At 40.3% G+C, this 22,381-nt stretch overlaps 1 protein-coding gene across 1 annotated transcript in view; it reads right to left on the reverse strand.

Moving 5' to 3' along the window:
• Window positions 1–3,292: 3,292 nt before the first annotated feature.
• csmd2 (CUB and Sushi multiple domains 2) overlaps window positions 3,293–22,381 on the reverse strand; it is a 241,593-nt gene continuing 222,504 nt past the window's right edge. The window contains exons 59-71 of the mRNA XM_073463092.1: window positions 18,087–18,263; window positions 16,187–16,366; window positions 15,653–15,826; window positions 15,295–15,468; window positions 13,561–13,634; window positions 12,327–12,438; window positions 11,869–12,048; window positions 10,383–10,448; window positions 9,979–10,140; window positions 7,653–7,765; window positions 6,957–7,044; window positions 4,365–4,497; window positions 3,293–3,452 (exon numbers count right to left, since the gene is read on the reverse strand). Coding sequence (XP_073319193.1) covers window positions 3,293–3,452; window positions 4,365–4,497; window positions 6,957–7,044; window positions 7,653–7,765; window positions 9,979–10,140; window positions 10,383–10,448; window positions 11,869–12,048; window positions 12,327–12,438; window positions 13,561–13,634; window positions 15,295–15,468; window positions 15,653–15,826; window positions 16,187–16,366; window positions 18,087–18,263 — 1,793 coding nt within the window. The remainder of the gene's footprint in view (window positions 3,453–4,364; window positions 4,498–6,956; window positions 7,045–7,652; window positions 7,766–9,978; window positions 10,141–10,382; window positions 10,449–11,868; window positions 12,049–12,326; window positions 12,439–13,560; window positions 13,635–15,294; window positions 15,469–15,652; window positions 15,827–16,186; window positions 16,367–18,086; window positions 18,264–22,381) is intronic.

The following is a 22,381-nucleotide window of genomic DNA, read 5'->3' on the forward strand; positions in this document are numbered from 1 at the left end:
TAAAACCTGTTGTACAGAGGTGGACCTTGACTGTGAAAACCACTTTGCTGTATATATATTTATTTATATCCAACTCCTATTTTCCTCCAAATTTCTAACACTTAAAAGAAGGATGCCAAACAGTACATAGTAAATCAAAGAAGTATGGATGTTTTAGTCCAACATTGTAAGTCCAACATTACATAATGGAGGATCTGTCCTGTCAGTGATAATGGTAAGATGAATTCATTATTGGATATGGGTTCAACAGCGAAGGAAGGCTAAATTAAAGCAAATTGCATGTAATGGCTCAATTTGTTGCAGTGAAATTTGAGCACTATTCACCCCTCTCAGGCATCCACAGGATACCCAGGTATGGGGATAGTAAATGGTAAATAGCTGGGAGCAGGGTGTTCAGTAAATCCAGTAGGTGTCCGTCCTTCAACTCCGGCGCTCATATACATTTTACACACACACATACACACAGATTGTTAGGGTCACAAAAGCATTAATGTTTAAATCCTCTCTTTTCCTCAGACGTGTCACAAACCAAGGTGGAGTCCCGCTGTTATCTCTGATGACAGTTCCCTCCTGTGTTGCACTTTCAAAACAATATTTTCTGTGTATCGCTCCCCAGGTGCCACAGATTTGAGGAGTGTTAGCATTAGAGGCATAAACACTTCTTTTCCCGTACCATATTTATCATTTCCAATTTAATGCATGGGAGTAATCAGTATGCCGCCAACTCCCCTGCTGTCGCGGCTCTGAAGAAGCCTTCTGCACCTTTTTGACGACGAGCAAAGACTAAACAAAGCATCACTGCTCTTTTTCAAAAGGATGGAGCTGTCAGAAGTTTACTTGGAGGAAAAGACCTGAATATAATCCAGGGGGAACAGATCACTGACTCATCCATTCTCCAAACTCAAGTGCCTTCAGTTTAACAGTTGAGGGAGTTCAAACATGACCAAACTTTGATCTTTGTTACCCTAAGGCCAGGCGTAGGGAGCACATACCGCATCTTGATCTCAGGGAAAATACAGTATGTTCCACCTTTAAGGTGTAGAAACGTGTGAACGTGGATCCAGGATTAAAAAGAAAGTCCAAAGTGGAGAATTTGACATCAGACTTACAGTCTTTCCAAAGAGAATGTGCCATTTGTTGCTCTGTAATTTCAAGCTTCAGCTATGTTTTGATTTTTGGACATGAAGGAGAAAAAAACAAAAACAAAAAAAAGATGTGATCCCAAGGTCTTTATATATCCATGGAAATATACTGTATCATAGTTGCCATCCCTACTTTGACCCAACCAATGACTTTTTCTCCTCAAGTGCCTCAGAGCGACAGTGGCAGGAAGGTCATGACCAATGTAAAGCAAATCTAAGAGTGCTGCCTCTTATGTAGCATTTTGATTTAGGAGAGGTGGATTTGTCTATCCACACGTTATTTTCAGACTCTCCTGGACACAAAAATGCGATTGCACATGAATCACTACAAACAAAGAGAGAGCAAATGCAAGATGGAACTGGACTCTGACCCTGCCTTCAGTTTTAGTTTTCTCGGTGGATCTATACACTGTCAGTGTTTGTTTTATTTTGTTGGTGTCAAAGGCTAATGTGATAATCCTAAACCCAATCCTTTGAATTTCTTAAAATAAAGTAAAATAAATGTTGTAGCAAATTATCCGTCATGTGTTTGGTGGAATCTTCTTTGGGGCCAAAACAGACAAGAGATGTTTTGGGTAGATTGCAGATGCTGCCACCACACACGTGCAACACACACACACACACACTCTCTCTCTCTCTCTCTCTCTCTCTCTCTCTCTCTCTCTCACTAACAGATACACATAAATTCTCTCTACACACTCACTAAGTGCTTTTTTCTGCAGCTCTAGCTACCTTTTAACCCCTGCTCTGGACACAGCTGCCTCAGCAAGCAGAATTTCATCCCTGCTTCAGAAAAAAAAGAGGAAAAAAAAGGAGGACTGAGTCAAGCTCAAAAAGTAATGATAGACTGTGTGTCTCCAACATGGCCTTCAAAACCTACTGAATTTTTAATTCATCCTCAGCTAGAGACTCGAGGCCTCCGACGAAACCTTTCAAACAGCCTCAGGAGCAGACAGTTGGGGAAAAACAGAGTTCCCGATTACTCATCACAGAAAGCAAGCAGCGTATAAAAAGAGAGAAAAAGAAAAAGAAAAAGAAAGCAAATGAAAAACAGAGAGAAGAGTGAATCGAAACAGTCCAGACTCTCTCCCTCATTGACTCACACAGGCCAACGTTGGGCTGTCCACCATACAGTTCATTTGCACAGAGATCTCTGTTAGCTACAGGTCAATTTTCTTCACTTAAAGTTGACCGCAAAATTCCCTTTGGGTTTAGGCGGAGGGCGGTGAGAAAAGTCATCACAGCTTTGCTTCCAGCGTCACTCCTGCCAGCTGCAGTTTCAGGAGGAAGCTTTTCCTCAAAATATGGAAAAATGATCAAGAAACCATGTAAAGTTACAAAAAGCATTTTGTTGTTGGCGTTTGTTACAGTCGTTGTCTTCACATGGTTTCTTTTTTTTTTTCTCTCGTCTCCTGCGGGTAAGAGCCTATGCCACTGGAGATGTTTCTTGAAGGTATTTCAGCGAATAAAATAATCTTTGTCTTGCCCTCCGTTCAAGGAACTATAGATGTCCTCTGTTGGTTGGCAGGCAGGCGAAGATGTGGTGCACCTCTCCTCCCCTAACTAAATCGAAGGATGAATGTAAGGGGTGATGGGTGTGTGGAATAAAGGACAAGGAAGGAGAAGAAAAAGGAAAAGAGAAATTAGAAAACAGAAAAGCAAGCAAAAAAAAGATGATTAAAGGGAAATAAACAAAGAAGAAAAGGTAAGCAATGACCAAAAGAATGGATACAGTGATGAGGGTAAAAGACAGAAGATAAAAGCATTAATGGAATATTCTGGTCAGTCTTACAAAATGAACAAAAACGCACGTATTCTATCTTTTTCAATAAAGTGTAAACAAACCAAATGAAATTCATTAATACAAGAGATACAGATCAAAGGAAACGCAGCAGAAAAAAAACAATCACAGATTATTCTCTCCTCAAAAAATTCTATGGGGACGGTGTAAAAGGTTTAGTTTGGAGCTGGATGCTGAGAATCTGTGTCTTGTTGCTTCAGCACTTTTGATGCCTTGTATGTGTGATTAGCTCAAGCTCTCCACAAGGTGATAACCTCATTTACTTTCAGAGAAATGTGGAGCCAAGGATGCCTCAAGCTTGAGCTAGAGTCCTTACTTTATGATTCTCACCTGTGGAGGAAAGCAGTTGCTATACAGCTGTGCACACTGTGCTGACTGTGAACTCTGTCTCGTTGGCCATGATGTCAGTGGGCTGGATGTTGCGGTCGTACATTGGGTTCTCAAACGTAGCTCGTCCATTAGTGTTCTCATGGCCCACGTAACCATTGAAGGGGACTTTGGGTCTTCTTCTGAAATGAGACGCATCAATATAATTAACCGTGAGATCGGTTCATGAAAAGGTTCGACCAAACATTCTATCAAGTACACAGCAAAGATGTGTCATAATATGGATTAAGGCTGCAACTAACAATTATTTTTATTACTGATTCATTTTTTGATTCATTGATTTATTGTCAAATATGCAAATAGTGAAAAATTCAAGGTCAATTATTTAATTTCTAATTTGATTGCCAAGTTTGTCTGACCAACAATACAAAACACATAAATACTACACTTAAAATGATATAAAATAGTAGAAAGATCAATTTATGATCACATTGGAGAGGCTGCAACAAGCAAATTTTTGGCATTTTTACTGAATTAATAACTTAAACCATTAATTAGTTTTCAGCATTTTGCCAATTAATTTTCTGTCGATCAACTGACTGATAAATCGACTAACTGGCCAATATGGATTTAGCTATATTGATTTGTACTGGTACAGCATATTATTAATAGTCACATCAGCACTGTGAGATTTCCATGTGCAAATTGAGCTCGCTCACTTATTCTTCATCACTCGCTCAGTCACCCACTGTATCGAGCAGCTGACTACTTCACTGTGTCTCACTGTTATGAACCAATTAGTTTTCTAGGCGAGGGAGGGAGGGAAGGGTTCTCTCCATATCACAGATGACGATTTTCTCATTCTGAGGTCAACATACACCTTATCCATGTCACTTTAATGCATTTTGGAGGGTGAATGCAAATTTGCAAAACTTTCAAGAGAAATAAGTCAGATTCTTATTTGAAACAGCTAACTTTACAGAGGCATTTAAATTTCAACAACACAACAACAACAACAATAAGCAAGGGTAATGTTATTGTTATTACCTGAAGATGATAAGAATGGGGAAATATATCAATGGTGTGACCCTTACCTGTGTTTGTAGAGGTACAGAGCGAAGCCTGCAATGATCATGGCTATAAAAGGCACTAGGATGGCTGCTGCCACTGAACTGCTGTTGGACGCAAAGTTGTAGCCTGGGTTGTCTCTGCCGGGGTCTAAACTCTCTGGAGGAAAACGAGATGAGACATTGAGGCTTTGCTTTAGCATCACTTCAGTACAATATGACTTCAGCAGCAGACATTATAATCAAAAACCACAAATTACACAACTAAGAGATATAAAAGGGAAATGATTGCCTCCTGTCAAGAATGTGTGATAAAATATAAAAGCAAATAAACAGGAGCAGAGTGAAGCTATAGGAATTGTATTAGCTGAAGAGGCCTGACAGGAAGGCTCCATTTATACATAATCGACTGAGCACATAAGTGACTTTTTTTTAACTTTATTGCAATGCTTTATTTTCATTTTCCCCCCTGGGAACGTCAAGTTCCATTATCCTAACAATGACTCTTAATTACTAACATCAAAGGCCGACAGCTATTAAGTCATTTCAGATTCATTCTGTAATTTATGGTGGTGTGTGCGTGCGCAACAGCAACAGTGCAGAAGTGACAGCCCACCTGTTTGCCACAGAATGCCAAAAAAGCTCCAATAAAGGACGAGTGACAAACAAGAAGGAATTTAATTAGTGGGTTTTGTGGTGTTTGCCAATCAACCCCCTGCTGTCTGAGCACGAGCACACAAAAACGGATGCACAAACACACTCAAGCAGGCAAAACTGCACTCGCAGTTACGCCACCGCAGAGTTCAAACAAAACACAAACACCTCAACAAATTGAGGAGGATCGTTTCCAAGACGGCCAACCCCTCCTCCCAGACTCACATCCGCTTTTTCCTCACACACACTTAAACACAAATACACATGAATGCCCTGGCACCAGCTCCACTCTTCTGTATTAATAAAGAGCTGTTTGCTCAATCAGTGTGCTGTGGCGGAGTGGCGGTGGTGGTGGGGAGTGCTCTGCACCTGCTGCTCAAGCACCTCTCTCATTACAGCAGATTTTCACATCCACTTTCGCTACATTCACACAACTTTCACCACACATACACACGCTCAGTCTGTGTTAACACTAATTCTAAACTGGTCTAAACTTCCAAATTCCTGCTCATATCTGATCTGTTTTTGTAACTGCACTTCTGCTCTTCAGTCTGTCCTACAGCCAATATGGAAGCCACTCCAATCTGGGCTTTGCTTTTTAAAAGCTGCTGAACTCCTATGAAATCATCACCAGCCTTAGCAAAAAGAAAACGCAAAAGCAGCAGCACTAGCTTTACTGTATCTGCTTAACTGTTTGCATGGATTAGATAATCTGTGTCACATTTGGAATAGGGTATAAAAAAACTAAATGTAGAACATTTTAGCTTAAGTGACACAACATAACAGTTTTTCTTTCATGTATAGCATCCCAACCACAACACACAGACACTTGGTGAGTGGCTAAGCTGCTACATGGAAAAAAAAAGACTATTTTTAATTAACCACCACTGATGGGAGGTTTAATAATTGAAACTACACATGTGGAGTTTATAGAAAACTTGACATTGATGATAAAGAAATCTGTCTTTCTGCACATGATGGCATTTTTTTTTCTGATTTCCCTTTAATGTTTTACATACAGTAGACTAATTAATGTGTTTTCACACATAGCATGGATCTTTTTAACTGGATTGTAACAGTGTGTGGCAGTAGTAAACCAATATTTTCCATCTTTTTCCAATTGCTTTTTCAAAATTCCAGTGTACATCAACATAGGTTGATAGAACCCTGCATATTCTATATTTATCTTCCATGTTTGCCTTATTTGGTTCACACAGAGGATAGGAAAGTGTTTGCAGTTGCAGATGCATCAAAATGTGGGAAAAACATCTCACACACACATATCTGCTTGACTGCAGAAGCCATTCAGATCCATGGAGGCAGGATGTAAAGATTTTTTCCTGTATACCAAATGTAGCAAAAAATCAGAGCGCGGAGGATCACATGGCTCAGATTTCTAGGTCACAAACATGAAGCAGAATATATGGATAGCTGCAGCCTTTGGGAGAAAAATCTTCCATACCTATGACAGCAGAGCTGAATCCGCTGAAAGAACCAAAGAACGACATGCAGCAGAGAATCGCTGATATTTACTGTATCAAAACTGCGAGACGTGGGGTTGCTTGATACGGCAAAGACTCCACAGGCATCAACACGTTACCCACAAACTCCCAGAGGAAAGATTTTGTCTAGCTGTGTTGTGTTATGTGTGAGTGTGGATGTCATTTTGTGACTATTAATCATGTTTGTGAACTGTGTTTGCCTCTTCGCGCTGGATTCACAGCCACATCCTCCAAAAGTGTTTTCACATTTGTAAAAGTAAATAAATGATAAATCCAGCACAGCATATTACTGCTGTGAAAGCACTTGCAGCTAAGCTTGAGGATACTACACATAATTTAAGTGAAAGATTTCTGTGATAGAAATCCAGACAGGGGGAAAAAAAACAAAACACAGACATAGAGCCCCCCCCATGGGGCCACGGGCTCACTGTGGTTTCTATAACTAAGTGGTCAGCTCACTCACCCAGTCTCTGGAGACCAAATTGGCCAAAGCCTTTTCCTCTGACAAATCCCTGGTACACAAAGGAGTTGGATGAGGAGATGTAGGACACCTAGGGAGAGAGAGGAATGGAAGACAGACACTTTATGTGTCACATCCACTCTTTACAAAGGAGCGTATCATCAAAGTGTCAGCAGCTGGTGCACACAGAAAATGAAATATCATGTCAAAGGACTGAGAGGCGCTCTTATAGCTGACATTTAATATGACGTTTTCTGCTCAAGAGCACAAACATAAACACACACAGCCACTCCGCACACACACAAGAGGAAAACTCCACAACACGCTTGTACATAAACACTCCTGTGCTGTGAGGCTTGCGAAAACATGCATGTGAACCGCACATACATATATACCGTGATCTGCTTTTTTAATTATATCTGGAGAGTGCGTGCATTTGAGGTGCCTGGGGTTGGGGGATAATATCGGAGAGAGGACTGGAGGGGGGGGGGGTCTGTCGAGTCCTGATTACCAGGCAATGATTTAACTGACATTTTAATTAAAGAGAAAACTCTTGGTGGGCCCTCCATCTCCCCAGAGTGACAAGGTTAGTGTGTATGTGTGCTTGTGCATATTTCACAATAAAGGGGTGTGTGTTTGTGTGTTGGTATGTATGAGTGTGATGCAGGTATTGAACGTGACCCTGGGTCGTGCACTTACATGTCCGTCTAGGGCCCAGTTGTCTATTTTGAACTTGTTGACAAAGATCTCCACAGGGCCTCTGATCTGGTGGACCTGTAGCAGCAGCTGAGCTTCCTCCCTCTTGTATGTGCCTACAAGAACAAAACAAAAAGTGTTTTCAGCTTTTGGAGCAACACCCACACTTAGACCAACCGAAAAGGATTATGTAATAGAGATCTGTAACGTTTATACAAAAGCAATTCAAAAGTTAGATCTGATTCATCCTCCAATCATGGCTTCCACTTCCCCCTTCATGTTGTGTGGACTCTTTCCTCAGTGTCTAGCAGCCTGTCTTTGTTGGTACAACATCTCACTTCAGGCTTGACTGAAGCTCAAATACAAGTATAACTTTAGCAGTAATATAAGGGTTTAAATTCCAGCACAAACTGGTAACATCCAGGATGTGTTCATTCATTAGTTTAGATTTACATAAAATCTGTAAGCAAACATTGCATTTCAAACTGTGGTTTCCTAATGTTTGCTAACTTCAGTGGAACGTTGCAACTAAGAGTATCACGGAAGACAAGTAAAGACCCTGATCGCAAAACCTTTCACCGTCTTTGTGAGAGCACAAGGGAAAATGAATGGTACCCAGTTACAAAAATAATAAATAAATACATAATGAATGTATGTAATCTAGTTATTTAAAAGTCTTGTTTCATTTGTGATACAGCATACTGTAATCCTAGCAAAGTTTAAACGAAACAATGTTCCACTTTCTGTATTAGTCCAGGTCAGAGGAAGGTAGATTATAGGTTGTAACACATAATTAAAGGATGTAGTTTGTAACATTTTTGATACTGACAGTGAATCCCATTAAAAGACAAAAAAAACTAAACAACGTGTTACTCCATCTTAAGGAATGAGTCACTAACATAAACTAAACCAGCAGTATTATTCACCAAATGTTACTCAAACAAAGAGAAATAGTGCCTTTCTTGGTGACTATTTTCAGCTATGGATTTGGTGAACTACTGAATATTTACAGCAGCATACTATACCATGATCTATGTCACATACAATACCATGTCTCTCATAATGAAGTAACATTTCAGTACAATAGTGCAACTCACTGATGCTTTTAATAGTTTTTGTACAACACTTGGGCTGTTCACAGGATCTTTTTCATGGATTTTGTTGACATTTACATGACTATAGAATATGATGACACTTGAAAGAATGAATGATATACTAGGCTATGAAAGGTTAGCAAAAATGGCCAGATTGTTTATCTGAGACCAATGCGGGATAAAATACGTTTTTGTTTAACCTGTTAAGAACTAGCCTCTATTTTGTCTCTCTGCTCAATAATTAACAGAGTGTATCTCTGCAACTTCAAGGTCTATTTGAATAATCAAGGCATCATAATAAAGGGAACACTTGAAATATTTGTTCAGATGTGTAAGTAGAAGTAAATATGTCACTGGGTCTGAGTAAATTAAGTTGGCACAAAGCATAAATGAAAGATTGTTAAAAGAAATTACAATTTTCGAATGAATATCCCTGAAGAATGATGCAGCTGCAGCTCCAAATCTCTAGCAAACCATAGCAAAACATCTGACCATTACCTCTGCCGGCTTTTATGCTAATAAAGTGATTAGAGAGGTTTTAGTACAGAGCACTCAGGCAGAATCTCCAAATGTGCCATTTTGACACATTTTGGAACATTTTGGCACATTTTGGCACCATCTGTGCCATTTAAAATTTCTCAGGTACCAAACTATATATTTCACTTATATGTTACCCTAGGTGCTCACAAAATAGCCCAATTGGGCTCCGCTCTGGCTTAACAGGTTAAACTGTTGTGAAGATTCGACTGAATGATTTTAAAATAATGCAATTTAACTTATTTTTTGTGCAAACTCAACAATAATCTTTAAGTATGACTCAGCAACATTACTTTCGGTGGGAAGTGTGGCAATTTGTACCAGTGGAAACTAATTTTCACTACACTGTGATGAAGACTGATAGCATCCAGGTACAGAGGAGTGAAGTGTCCAAGCCGTTACTGATGCAAATTTGTGTCTTAATGACCACAGCTGCACAGCAATTATGCCACGAGGAAAAAATAAAATGTCTGCTATTCAGAAACAGCAGACGATCTTCTTCATAAAGGGACCACACTGATTTCATGCTCCTTGTCCGCACTTGAATTTATCAGACAATTATTTGCTTGGATAACATCCAACAGAGAAATGGATATCTGATGTGATGATATGGTCATACAGGGTGTGTGTGTGTGTGCATGTGTGTGTGTGTATGTGTGTGAGGTCTTGTCTGTGACTTCTGGTTTTGGTATACCAACCGGCCAGTTTGAGTTCCACTCCACTGTGGTCGATAAGTGTCCCATTAACACGGTTGCTGAAGGGTTCAAAGGCAGTGATGCTGAGCATAGCCGGCTGCTTTTTCCCCAGGTACTCATAGGATCCCCTCCAGAGAGAGTTTTTGGCAAATACACCACCAGGGACTGAAAGAGATGAAGAGTGGAAGAGGCAAGGAAAGTATGTTTTTGTTCAGAACAAAGTGCCATGTGCCAGGATTTATCATTTTGATGAAGATGGTAAGCTGGATAGTGAATCAAAGTAAAGCACAACTAAACAACTTTTGAGGAGGGTTCCTATCTGCTGTACAGATCTAAAATCTTAAGATTCCCACTGAGAACTGCATACATAGGATAAAACAAACAATCAGTTATAGGACCTGTCTTACCGGGAAGTTTGGAGGGTGGCTCCTGTACTGTCCCCACTGGGCTCTTTCCACTTGGGCGATTATCAGCTGAAGAAAAAATCATTTACAAGTTACTCCTCTAAACAGGTACAATGTACTCCTCAGGAAGTATAAAAAATAAAAGATCCACTTTTCTCATAAAACACAACAGCTCCAGGGTAATTACAATAGGACCATGTCACCATCAGCACTTCCTGTCTACCTCCACGACTAAGAAGCCCTGTGGTGGCCAGAGTGAGGGGCTGCCTGCGACAGGACTCAACTCATGCTTTTGAAGAGCAGCCTGGCTGTCCCTCTGGGGGCTACGGCTAAGTCAGAGACACAGTTTGGCTGCTTCAGGGGAAGCACTTTAATAATGCCTTACTGCTCACACGGGGCCGCGGGACTACATCACAGTAGTAAACATACACCCACACGGACAAACAGAGTGACTAGGGCTTTACACGCCGCTACAAACAAAGACAGGTATACTGATGGTAGTTTATGAGCACAAACATCACCTCGGATGAATGTATACAGACACAAACAAACACACATGCACGCACACTCCCACAGCCTTGTTCTTTATTAGCTGCCAGTCTTTTGAGCTGCCCTTCCATCACTGCGCCCACAGGCGCTGTTAATATCCTGTATGCGCTAAGGCCAGTTCTCTTTCTTTCCTTCACTCTTAATGGCACTGCCTTAAAAATACCCATCAGCCTCTATATTTCAGCTTGGCATGGAATCCATCACGTGGATATCCCCCTCCAGTTCACCTCCCTCTTTAACCCATTAGCACTCGTCTATCCTAGATAATTGTGTGTAGATGACTCTATTTTTTTCCTATATGTATTTAGGCCTAATGCTTTGGGGTGCCTTAATGGCAGTCTATTTGTCTGCTAGACCTTGTTAACACCGCCTCACCATTTATAAGAGGTACTTCTGCTAACCTAATCAATGGGATGCATTGGCCTAATCAGGTTTTGCACCCTTGTTAATGTTTTAAAGCCTGTGTGTCTGCACGTGTGTGTGTGTGTGCTTGAGTCTGTGTGTGTGTGTGTCTGTAATTCCATGCAGTGTAATCGTGTGATGGATGGGCCATCCTAGCCTGGCATGTGTCTGAGAATAAGCGAGTGTTAACAGAGCTATTCATCAACATTAGCTGAATTCCCAATTTCCCAACCTGAGTCACCACTGAATCCAGAGCCAGTACAGGCCCTGGTGGTTTCAGTGAAGACTGCTAATGGAAACTGCTTATTAGAAGTATAAGTTGAAATGTTTTAAGTGTTTAATACATCTGCATGCCTCCCTGGGAAAGTGGGAGGCCATGCACACACAGCTGTAGTCTTACAAGGGTTGGTGAATGTATCTACAGTATGTGCAAAATGTAAAAAATTAAGCAGCAGCAAAGGTGAAATAGGTGCTACGTGTCTTTGCATAGTTAATATCTCCATGTTCCCTTCTGGATGTATTATAACCGTGTTTGTACCTGCACAGAGAGGTGGTTTCCCTGTCCAGCTCCCATCGGACCTGCAGGTCCTGTGCTCTGATCCACCGGCCAAGTAGAATCCCGGCTGACATGTATAGATGAGCGTGTAGCCAAGGGATGGCAGTTCAATGGCTCTCACATCAGACTGGGCTGGCAGCTCTGGCTGGCTGCAGTGGTGTGCTGGAGAAATGGATTAAAGAGACCAAAGAAGAAGGGAGTAGGAGACAGGTTAAAGTGGGGTTGGGAGATGTGTAGGGAAAGGGGATCAGAGGAGCAACAGATAAGAAATGTGGTGGAAGAGAAAAAAGGCAAAAAGAGGTGAGGTAAAGGTGTGGGGTCAAGGAAGCATATATGGGATTTGTCAGCGACAGATTTTCAGTAAAGCAAACTTTGTTCAAGGTTCAGTTTTCCACTTCACTATTCATATATTTTTTGCAATATGAGCAGACTGTACTTACCAATGCACTCAGGTTGAAAACCACTCCAAGTGAGGTTGGGCAGACAAGTGCGAGAAATGGAGCCCTGCAGTAAGTAGCCCTTCCTACAGCTGAAGAATACAGTGCTGCTGATCTGTAACAGACACACACAAGCATGTCAGGATGTGGACCGGACCAGCAGCATACACACTGTTCATAACAGGAGGCTGATTTTACACACAGAAGTGGCAGTTTAATCAAATTGTTAAAATAATTTATTTTTGGGTTTGTTTGTCTAAAAAGGTGATTGATATTTATTTAGAATGAAAATTCATATTAATTTGGCTTTTTACCGTCTTAAAACTAACTTTACTGTTACTGTCATGGTGTTGCAGATGGAAACCTCTGTCTAGAGCTGCAATGATTAGCTGATCAATCATTTAGACAGAAAAATAATCTGCAACCATAACGTTAATCAGTTAATTGTACATAAATAATAAAATGAAAGTCTGGTTGTCTGGTTCCATTTTCACAGTTGAGAGGATTTTCTTATTTTCTTTTTGAAATTCCATACAGTAAAAGATCAACTGATTAATCTAAAAAATAATCAGCAGATGAATCAATAATGGAAACAATCATTAGTTGCAGTTCTTCTTCTGGACAAATTATCAGGAAAACACATTAATGGTGATGGCCAGGTCGGAATAGATTACTGTAAGTGACCATGATTTTAAAGAAACATGAATTTTTCTGACACAAGTTATTCAATCTTCATGAATCACCTTGTTTAACTGAGACTGTGGGGTATAATACAGTCTTCTCAGCCAACAAGAACATGTTGAAAAAAAGAAAGGGGACTGCAGCACACCAACTGATTTGCACACTGGGTTGCACAATTATAGGCTGCAAATCAATTGGTGTGGTCCAGTCTCCTTGTTTCCCTCAGGAGTTTGCTGTCCTCAATGTGTGAGAAGCAACTGATTCTGTTGCATACAGTTTCAACATTATTAACATGATTATGATATCAGAGGAAAAAGGGCTCTGCGCTGAGTAGTGCTATGCTTTCTTGTCAATATTAAGGTAGTCATTGCTGCAATCTAGTAGACCACATCATGGCTAATGCATGATACAGTAGTAAAGGTACATAGGTATAAAGAAAAAACATGTCAAGCTTTATTTTTATGTCTTCAGTGCTACCGCATGGAACTACATCAGATACAACCTGATTTTAGTTCAATATATGAATTCAATTTCCTGTGTGGCCACATATTCTCACCTGGTAGCCTTGACTGTTGTTCTGATTTCCAAAGAGAGGAGTGCCAGGGTCTCCACAGGTCGTGTGACTGGGATCTAAAACACACACACACGTGCACACACAAAATAAAGTTAAATAAAATATTTAATATAACATGCCATCACCTTAGAGACGGCGTGGGGAAAGTATATTTTTCACAGTTCTAGTGTGAAATACTGACTGGAGGAGTGAAGGCCGTAAATTACCGTATGCAGAAAAAAATGCACACATACACGTGTGTAACACACACACACACACACACACACACACACACACACACACACACACACACACACACACACACACATCCTACAAAGTGTTTTATTAGTGATGTGAACCCACTCTCTATCCCTGCTCAGACCAGCTTATGACATAATGACAAACTTTCAGGCCTTATGAGTTACACACCCTGCTGCAACATTTTTGCAAGAATGTGTTTCTTCTTGATATATATATAATTTTTCTCTTGACAACATATGCATCTAAATGGATCAACTCATGTGTCAATTGCACATTTTGCACATTGTTCCTTCAAAAGTAAATCAGTGTCATTTTGTCTTTGCAGCCTACAATTAGTTAGGACAAGTAAGGACATGCCATTCAGCTTAAATTCTTACCATCACAAAACTACACAGATGTACCACCGTCATTATATCTTAGTTTCTAAGACTGTAGGCCAGGGTGACAAGTACCATTTCTCATTTGAGTACAAAGAATGTTACAAAATGAATGGAGCTTGTCATTTGTAAGAGGTTTCTAACGGTCTCAGTGCAGCCATCATCAAATCTAGAAGTTGAACAAGAAGCCTGAGAGACCGGTCCTTTTAGTGAATTTACAGCAACTAACACGTGTTACAAGAGAAGATGTGAAGCAATTTTGGCCATAGCTTATTTTAATTTGATTAAATCTCACTAAATCTAAGTATAGCCTTTCCCACATTCCAGGCAGTATGGTTTTTCAACTGTGGCTGTTATAATAGTGACTTATAAATTTTAGTGTTTTTTTTAGTGTAGTGGAGTTACTGGTAACTCTTTTGCTATAATGAATTAATGTTTAACTAACTGTTAATGGGTCATTTGTTGCCATGTGTGCATATTTTACACCAATTCAAACATCACAATGTCCCTAGGGCACTTGCACTTGCACATTGCAGATGAATTTGTGAGTCCTCAATGGGTCCTGCATGTGAAATATGTCGAAACTAACCGGAGACAAACTGATCCAATGTTGGAAATTGCACCTTGTGTGTTACACATTTGGTGAAAGTGACTCAAGGAGCAATTTAGCATTGCTACAAACTACAGTTTCTCTAAATTATGTCTACACAGTAAAGAAGAAATTGACTAAACCTGTGGTTATTCTGAAATAGGTGAAATAATTGTTCTGGGTTGCTTTAATTAATTTCTGATCAGAATAGAAAAACAGAATCAACACAGCTTGTTAGCTAGGTGAAATGTTTCTGCATGCATTATTTATTGGTTGCAAAAGGCAATCAGGACTACAAAAGAGAACTTAAGGGGACAGATGCAAGCCAGTCAATGGGAGGCTTCTCTTACACTGTTACTTGTAATAAAGCCTTACATGAAAGTAACAATATATAGTACTTAATGTGTTGTGCTCTGGTTATAAAAAGTCCACAGGCCAACCAACCTCCATACTCCTGCCTGCATGTCACTGCTCTGATGATTACATCAAGTACTGTATTCAATACCTTACCTATGCAAGAGGGCTGTGTGCCACTCCAGGTGCCATCATATTGACAATATCTCCTGGTAGAGCCCACCAGGACGAGGGGAGGATAGCAGGAGAAGGAGACAGAGGAGAGATATGTGAACCCTCGGTCCTCCCTCCTCCCCTGGGATGGCATCCCTGGGTCTCCACAGAACACAGCTGCAAAGATGTAAGAAGGAGATAAATGTGAGGTGACCTACTAACCACGTTGTGTTTTAATTAAATTCTAACCAAGGAAGGTGAATGTTACACAAGAGACTTAAACATGCTGGGGTGTGAGATGTGTCAGAAACATATCATTGACATGTAATGCAATCAGGCATTCCAGTGTGGTGCCACTTACGGAAGCACTGGGGTTTCTCTCCACTCCAGTTGCCGCTGCCTTGGCATGTCAACACAGTGGGCAGGGACAGCTGGTAACCTTGGTTGCAGGCGTAGCTTATGCTAGAGCCCCAGGTGAAGTCTGTACCAACAACCTGTCCGTTAGGGATGGTGGGTGGTGGACCGCATACAATTGCTACAAGGAGACAGAGTCAGGTTCATATTTTTTTTGGTGCCTACAAAAAATGTTTACATGCTCTTAAGTTCAAAAAGCCTATTATTTTTCTCATACTGTCTACTGATGCAGCACTCTATTAACTCTCTGTCTGAACACTACGTTTTAGTGCCTGTCTCTATGAGGCCCCCCATCCCATAAAAACCCTAGTCTGGTCTGATTGGTCAGCTCTTATAAGCCTGATCCAGAAACACCAATCATGCTTCCGAGTGTAATGTCCTCTCGTAAAAACAATATATCTAAAACTCATTCTAGCCTATGCCATTGTCTAGATTGATCTAATGACCGTTTTGTAATTCACATCATCCTACACAATTTTACCTTTGCAGAGAGGTTTGGTGCCATTCCAGGTTCGGTCCTTGGTGCAGATGAGAGTCGAAGCCCGGTCAGCGTCCATGGTGAAACCAGGAGAACACTGGAAACTGACTGTGTGGTTGTAGATGAAATCATTGCCCAACCTCACCCCATTGGCTGGCACTCCAGGATCACCACAGTTGATTACTGCAGACACACAACAGGATAAAAAAGTAAGAACAAATGAAAATGGGAAATACAATTTGACAATGACAACAGATGTAGTGGAGTACAGGGACAATAATGAAGACATTTGTTTAGGTTAATGAAACAGGAAAAAAGTTGACACAGTTTGTAACCTCATCATATCTGAGCCATATTGTTTGATGAGCTTTGATGAAATTTGATGTACTCAATACACGTACAAGTAAGTAAACAAACAATTTAACATCGCACAGTGGATGGAGCCTCAGAGTTAATGAACTGTTATATGCACTTTACCCAAGCAGTTCACCTCACAAACAAAACTTAACAATCTGAAAAGCAACATCACTGATGTGTCTTCGCAGGTAATAATCACTTCATTAATTTATGGACAACCACTTTTGGACAATATATTTAGACTGAATTTATGTTTAAAATATTAGTTACTATGCCTCTCATCTTCAATCACCATCACTGACAGTTTGACTTCAAGTGTTTTATATCAAAGAACTGTCCTTGTACTTTGATTGTCCCGAGTTTAGAGCTTTTAGACTACAGAGAGACTAAATCTTGCAATAAATCTTGTACAGTAGCTCCCTGAAGCTCCAAAATGAACCACATTTCTCCTTGATTATACTTTTACATCCTGCGGGGAAAACAGTGTGATTGAATAACAACAGTGAGGGTTCCACTGTGTGACTCAGCAGCATTGTAGCTCTGCTCTGTTGTAAAAGTCTAAGATAAAAAATCCAGGTCATGGAAGGACAAGTTGAAAGTTGCCTTGGGACAATAAGGCAATATTAAATGCATATGATCAACATCCCAGTGAAAGTCCCAATAGGGTGAGGAAACTGGGCCTCTTGGAGATGTAGTGTCTCCCCTTGACTGAGCAAGCACTTACATATCTGACTGGGCTGGTAAGAGTTTGCCACCACCTAGGACTGTGATTCAGTGAGATAACTTCTCCTTTTGCCTAACAGTATTTGTAGATTGTAACTGGCTTGGTAGACAAGACTGTGGAAGCTAAGTAAAATGTTTTATTGAGTATACATTTCAGTTACAGCAAGTTAAAATTGAGAGAGAGGAAACTGTCACAAAACCTCTGTCAAGTAAATCCCTTTTCAGCATACAGGTTTTTTTACACATCAGTAGAAATCATTCAACTAAAAGTGCTCCCATTCACATGTCTTTCCACCAAAGTGCGTCAAAATGTACCCTTTCACTCCTATGGATTACTGAGGTCTGAGATCCATAATGGCGCTGCTTCGGGTTTATCCTCTCCATTCAGAAGAAACTGGTTCTTTCAGTGACCTCTATTTGCCAGGGTCTCCTGGCTCTGTACAGCATATGTGTGTCTTTTGTGACGATAAAGGGCTGTCTGTAAGGAGTGGACCATGCCTCCAACTTCCTCCTACTGCGTCAGTGAGTGAATCATCCATCACTAACAATATCTGCTGTATGTATTTTTTATTGCATTGCTTGTGTTACTTTAAATATCTTGCATTATATTACCTATTTACCTGTATTAAGTGCTGGATATGTATGAAACTATTGAGTCTAATCTAGTGTTCAAATGCAAATAAACATGAGAGGCCGACAGGTACACAACTCAGACATGTGTATAAGCCAATAAACAGAAAAGCATCTATTCAAATATGGACAAAAAGCTAAGCACTACACGTAGATGCACTACATTTCTTTCTCTGTGAGAGCTGTTAATTACCAGAGCACTCAGGCATGTTGCCAGTCCAGGTGCCGTTAACAGTGCAGTGTCGGGTAAGCAGGCCAGTAGAGTAGTAGCCCTCCCTGCAGGCGTAAGTAATGGATCTGGAAAACGTCAGGCCATCGTGGATCAGTATCTGGGCATTCCTTGGTGTTCCTGGGTTTCCACAGGATATCACTTAAAAAGAAAAAGAGAGGGTAGAAGAAAAAGATTAGGTAATATTCAATTCCTGAGAGACCAGAGGAGGAAGTGTTAGTTAGTTACAGATGGGCGACTAAAAAAGAAATCACAGTAAGCTCTTGGGCCACCATGTGCAGTCAAAACAGCTTCAATCTGCCTTTGAATCAATTCTCCAAGTCCCTTGAACACAACTGGAGGATTCGAACATCAGTCTTCCAAAATATATTCCCTCATTTTGCATTTTGATGATGGTGATGGAGAGTGCTGCCAAAATCTCCTATAGGTGTTCAATGGGGTTGAGATCTGGTGGCTGCAAAGGCCACAGCATAGGATTCATGTCATTCTAATACTCATCAAATTATTCAGTGACCCTTGTACCATGTGGATGACAGCACTGCCATCCAGGATGATCATCACTCAGAAAAACTTTGCATTGATCTGCAGTGACCCTTCCCTCTGAGGGGGCAAGCGAACCAAAACCATGCCAGTAAAATACCCCCCACAGCACAAGAGAGACACTGATTGGTATTCTTCTCCATTCATATATTAAGTCTTCCCTTTAATTTGTAATCCGTCTGTATGTGTGTGGGGGGTGAATTGGGGAGAAGGGTCCAGGTTTAGAGCAGTGTTGGCACAGTACTATAGCAGCCCTTGCTTCATCAAACCATTTTTAGAAAGAAATTTGACCAAAGTTCCTAGACTGCAGACTAGGCTGAAATGCTAAAAAGCAAGCAGAAACAGGCCTGAAAATTATACTTGGCCAGAGAAACTCATGGTACCCAGAGGCTTCTAGATTTGGTACTCTAGCTGAGAGATGCACTCAACTGTGTCTTGACTTTGCCAGAAAGATGCTTAAGACCAACTTCAACAACCCCCCTGGAGGACATTATATTATATATAATTATATTATATTATTCCAAAATGCTGAACTGAGAAATACAGGTGATCATCAATCGCCTATATGTGATTTTAGACTTCAGATTTGTGATATGAGATTAAGACTAGCAAATGTAAAATTTTGCCCCATTTTAGTATTAATGTGTTGACGTAAGAGCTAAAAAATGTTAATGCCAAATATCTATATGAACCTGTAATACTGGTGAAAGGTCAATAAACTAAACACTCTTACTTTCTTTCATTTTTCCTCCCACCAACTAAATGCCTAAAACTAGTTATATTTGTACCCAGCAATGTAGTAATAGTTGTTTAAACTTACCTATAACTTCTCATCAGTCATCAAAAGAAAGGCAATCATCTGCCAAACAAAAATCTTTTGTATTTTCTGGAAATGATGAAGGTTTCCGTTTTTATAAAACACTTTGTCCTAGACTTTTATCCTGTTCTTCTATATTCTACATTTTAATGAGACTTATTGTGTAAATTACACAAACTGCAGGTTGGTTTTCTACTACATTCTTATACTCACTCATGTGTCAAAATGTATTCCTCACTCTTTTGTTTTCCCTTTCCCTCTGTTCTTCATCCACCTGTCATCATCTTCCCCTGCGTCCTACTTCATAAGTAACTTTGATGGGCAAATCCTTTGCTCACAAAGTCCCTTGGTGTCTGTCCGACCACCAGCGATGGTTCTGTTCATTACAGTCTCCAGCTTGCCCTGGGCCCTCAGAGCCCAGGAGGCTTCACCCTCCCATAATGACCAGATGTGGCCTGGCCCTTGAAGTCAGTGCCAACTGAGAACAGGTGGGCAACCTTAGTTAGTGGGCATACCACACACTAGAGAGGGAATGAGACAAAGTGAGGCGAGGGAGAGAGGAGGTGGTGATGTGTGCAGAGGGGTTGGGTGTTTGTGTGTGTTCATAAGAGCACAAGCGAAAGCAGCCTGGGACAGGCTGAAGCTTCTCGAAATAAAACACTATACAAGGAAGAGGGAAAAGGTTATGTGTTCACAGAGAGTAAAAAAAAGGGTTGGAAAAAGACATATGGTATAGAGAGAACTTGCCAACTTGAAGGTGGTAAACTGGAACTTTATGGACGGTTTATTACTTGAGTGTTTCTGGGAGATGAGTACAAAACCTTGGACACAACAAGCTGGCTGTTTGTGCACAATCAAAAATGGAGTTTATAATACACAAACAAACACAAAAAAACCCAAGAGCAAAGAACGACATGTTATTAATTCAAAACTTGAATTTAAAACCCAAAATGACTATGACAATATGACTCTGATGGCCAAAACTAGATGGTTAAAGTCTAAAACAGCTGCAAAAATATTGTTAAATATTAATAAAACACAATTTCTAGTTAATGATAATCTAAATCAAGTTAAATTCAGACTAAAGTGTCGAGATCACCTCTTGATATCAACCTTAACATTCTCCTTCTAGTTTGACACGAGAAAAGAAGAATTACATCAAGTGTTTTAATTGTTTGTAATGTTGTTGCCCGTCTAAGTAATAATATTGGAAAGTGTTTGACCTTAAGACGCATATCGACCAGATGCAAATTACACTTTCAGAGAATCTGCCTTTTCATGTGTCGGCAGCAAAATGGATGCAATGTTCCACAAGGACAATAATTAAAAGCCTTATGTTGTTTAATCTAAAGAGTCTCTGTTGTGGTCTTGGGTTTCTGTCAATCACTGTTTTAAATTTGCACACACACATGCAGATTTGCAATGTGTCATTCATTCCATTTGCGAAGGCAGCATCTACTTACACAATCAGTGACTGTAACTTTATTATAATCCTTAATGTCTGAGTGAATGGAAGCTTAAAATATGCAATTCAGTGGTGGGATTTGTTGAGATCAGCTAGCCCTGAAAATACATCAAAATGTAGAGATAATTACATATAAATACTTGTTACCAACCACATTCTAAAACACTCACTAAAACCATAACTAACTCTAATTTAGGAAAATCATGGGTGTCTATTACCCCAGAAATTATAATAAAAATATATGCATGCAAAGGTTTGTAAAACAAATGCAGATGGAGTAATTAAACAAAAGAAAAAGTGTGAGAAAAGGAGAACGAAAGGGAATGAAAAAAAGGTTACAAAAAAGAAAAGACCAGAGAAATAAGTTATTGAAATTAAATGTAGATGTGTGATAAACTCGATTCCCATATTGCGTTAGGAGTACAGTGAACATCATAACTCTCCAGCTGTTTTACATGTTACTAGATGGTCAAATATTGTGTTCATTCATTACTGCGCCTAAGCAGTCCATCAGACCACCCATCCATTAGTTTTCCACCAGTTAACCAGCTTTCGGTTGCAGAGGTATTAATTTAATCAGTAGGCCACACATGGTTTTCCCCAGTGAAGTCCTCCAGCTTTTCATAAGGAATACAAAGGGGTTTCCCAGGCCAGATGGGATATAAAATTGGCCATTGTCTTCTGGGTCTTGCTTCAGGGTTTCCAGTTGGACGTGTCCAGGAACCTTCCACAGTACACTGAGGAGGGCATCCTGATGTGAAGCCTGAACAACCTCCACTGGCTGCTTTCAAAGCAAAGGAGCAGCTGTTCTACCCAAGGCTCTTCCTTGATATCCAAGCTGCTCACCCTGTGCCTAAAGGGTTTCACTCTTTTGGTCACTACCCAAAGCTCATAGACACAAGTGAGAGCTGGATCCCAAATTGACAGCTAAATTGAGAGCATTACCTAGGAGCTCAGCTCCATCTTTAACACAAATGAGTGGATGCCACACCAATCCACCTATTTATCTTATCTACCTCTCCAGACCCCGAAATGTATCCACTTCCTCATCCTGAAATTCTATCTATAAAAATCATAAACAGAATTGCTGATATTGCACAGACTTCATGGAGTGCAACATCCACTGTGAAGATACTTGACTTACAACCAAGTACAGTATGCACACACAGCTCAAACTTAGGTTAGGTAAGGATAAGATAGCCACAAGCAACAATCTCAGTATCTCATATTTCCAAAACTACAGCCACAGGACATGTTGGTTTGCACACGCAACACATGTGCATTAAAGGCAGAACTCCCATGAACCCTCCCGTATTTTAGGGTGAAGGGATGAGGAAACAAGGCCGAAAACCATTTTTATCCCCATGAAACCAAAGTCTGATGATTGGCTGCATCACTTTTGCAGCACATTGGCAAAAACTTTCTGAGCAGTGTGAT

The sequence above is a fragment of the Pagrus major genome, chromosome 3, assembly GCF_040436345.1.
Source record: "Pagrus major chromosome 3, Pma_NU_1.0".
In the NCBI taxonomy this organism is placed as follows: Eukaryota; Metazoa; Chordata; class Actinopteri; order Spariformes; family Sparidae; genus Pagrus; species Pagrus major.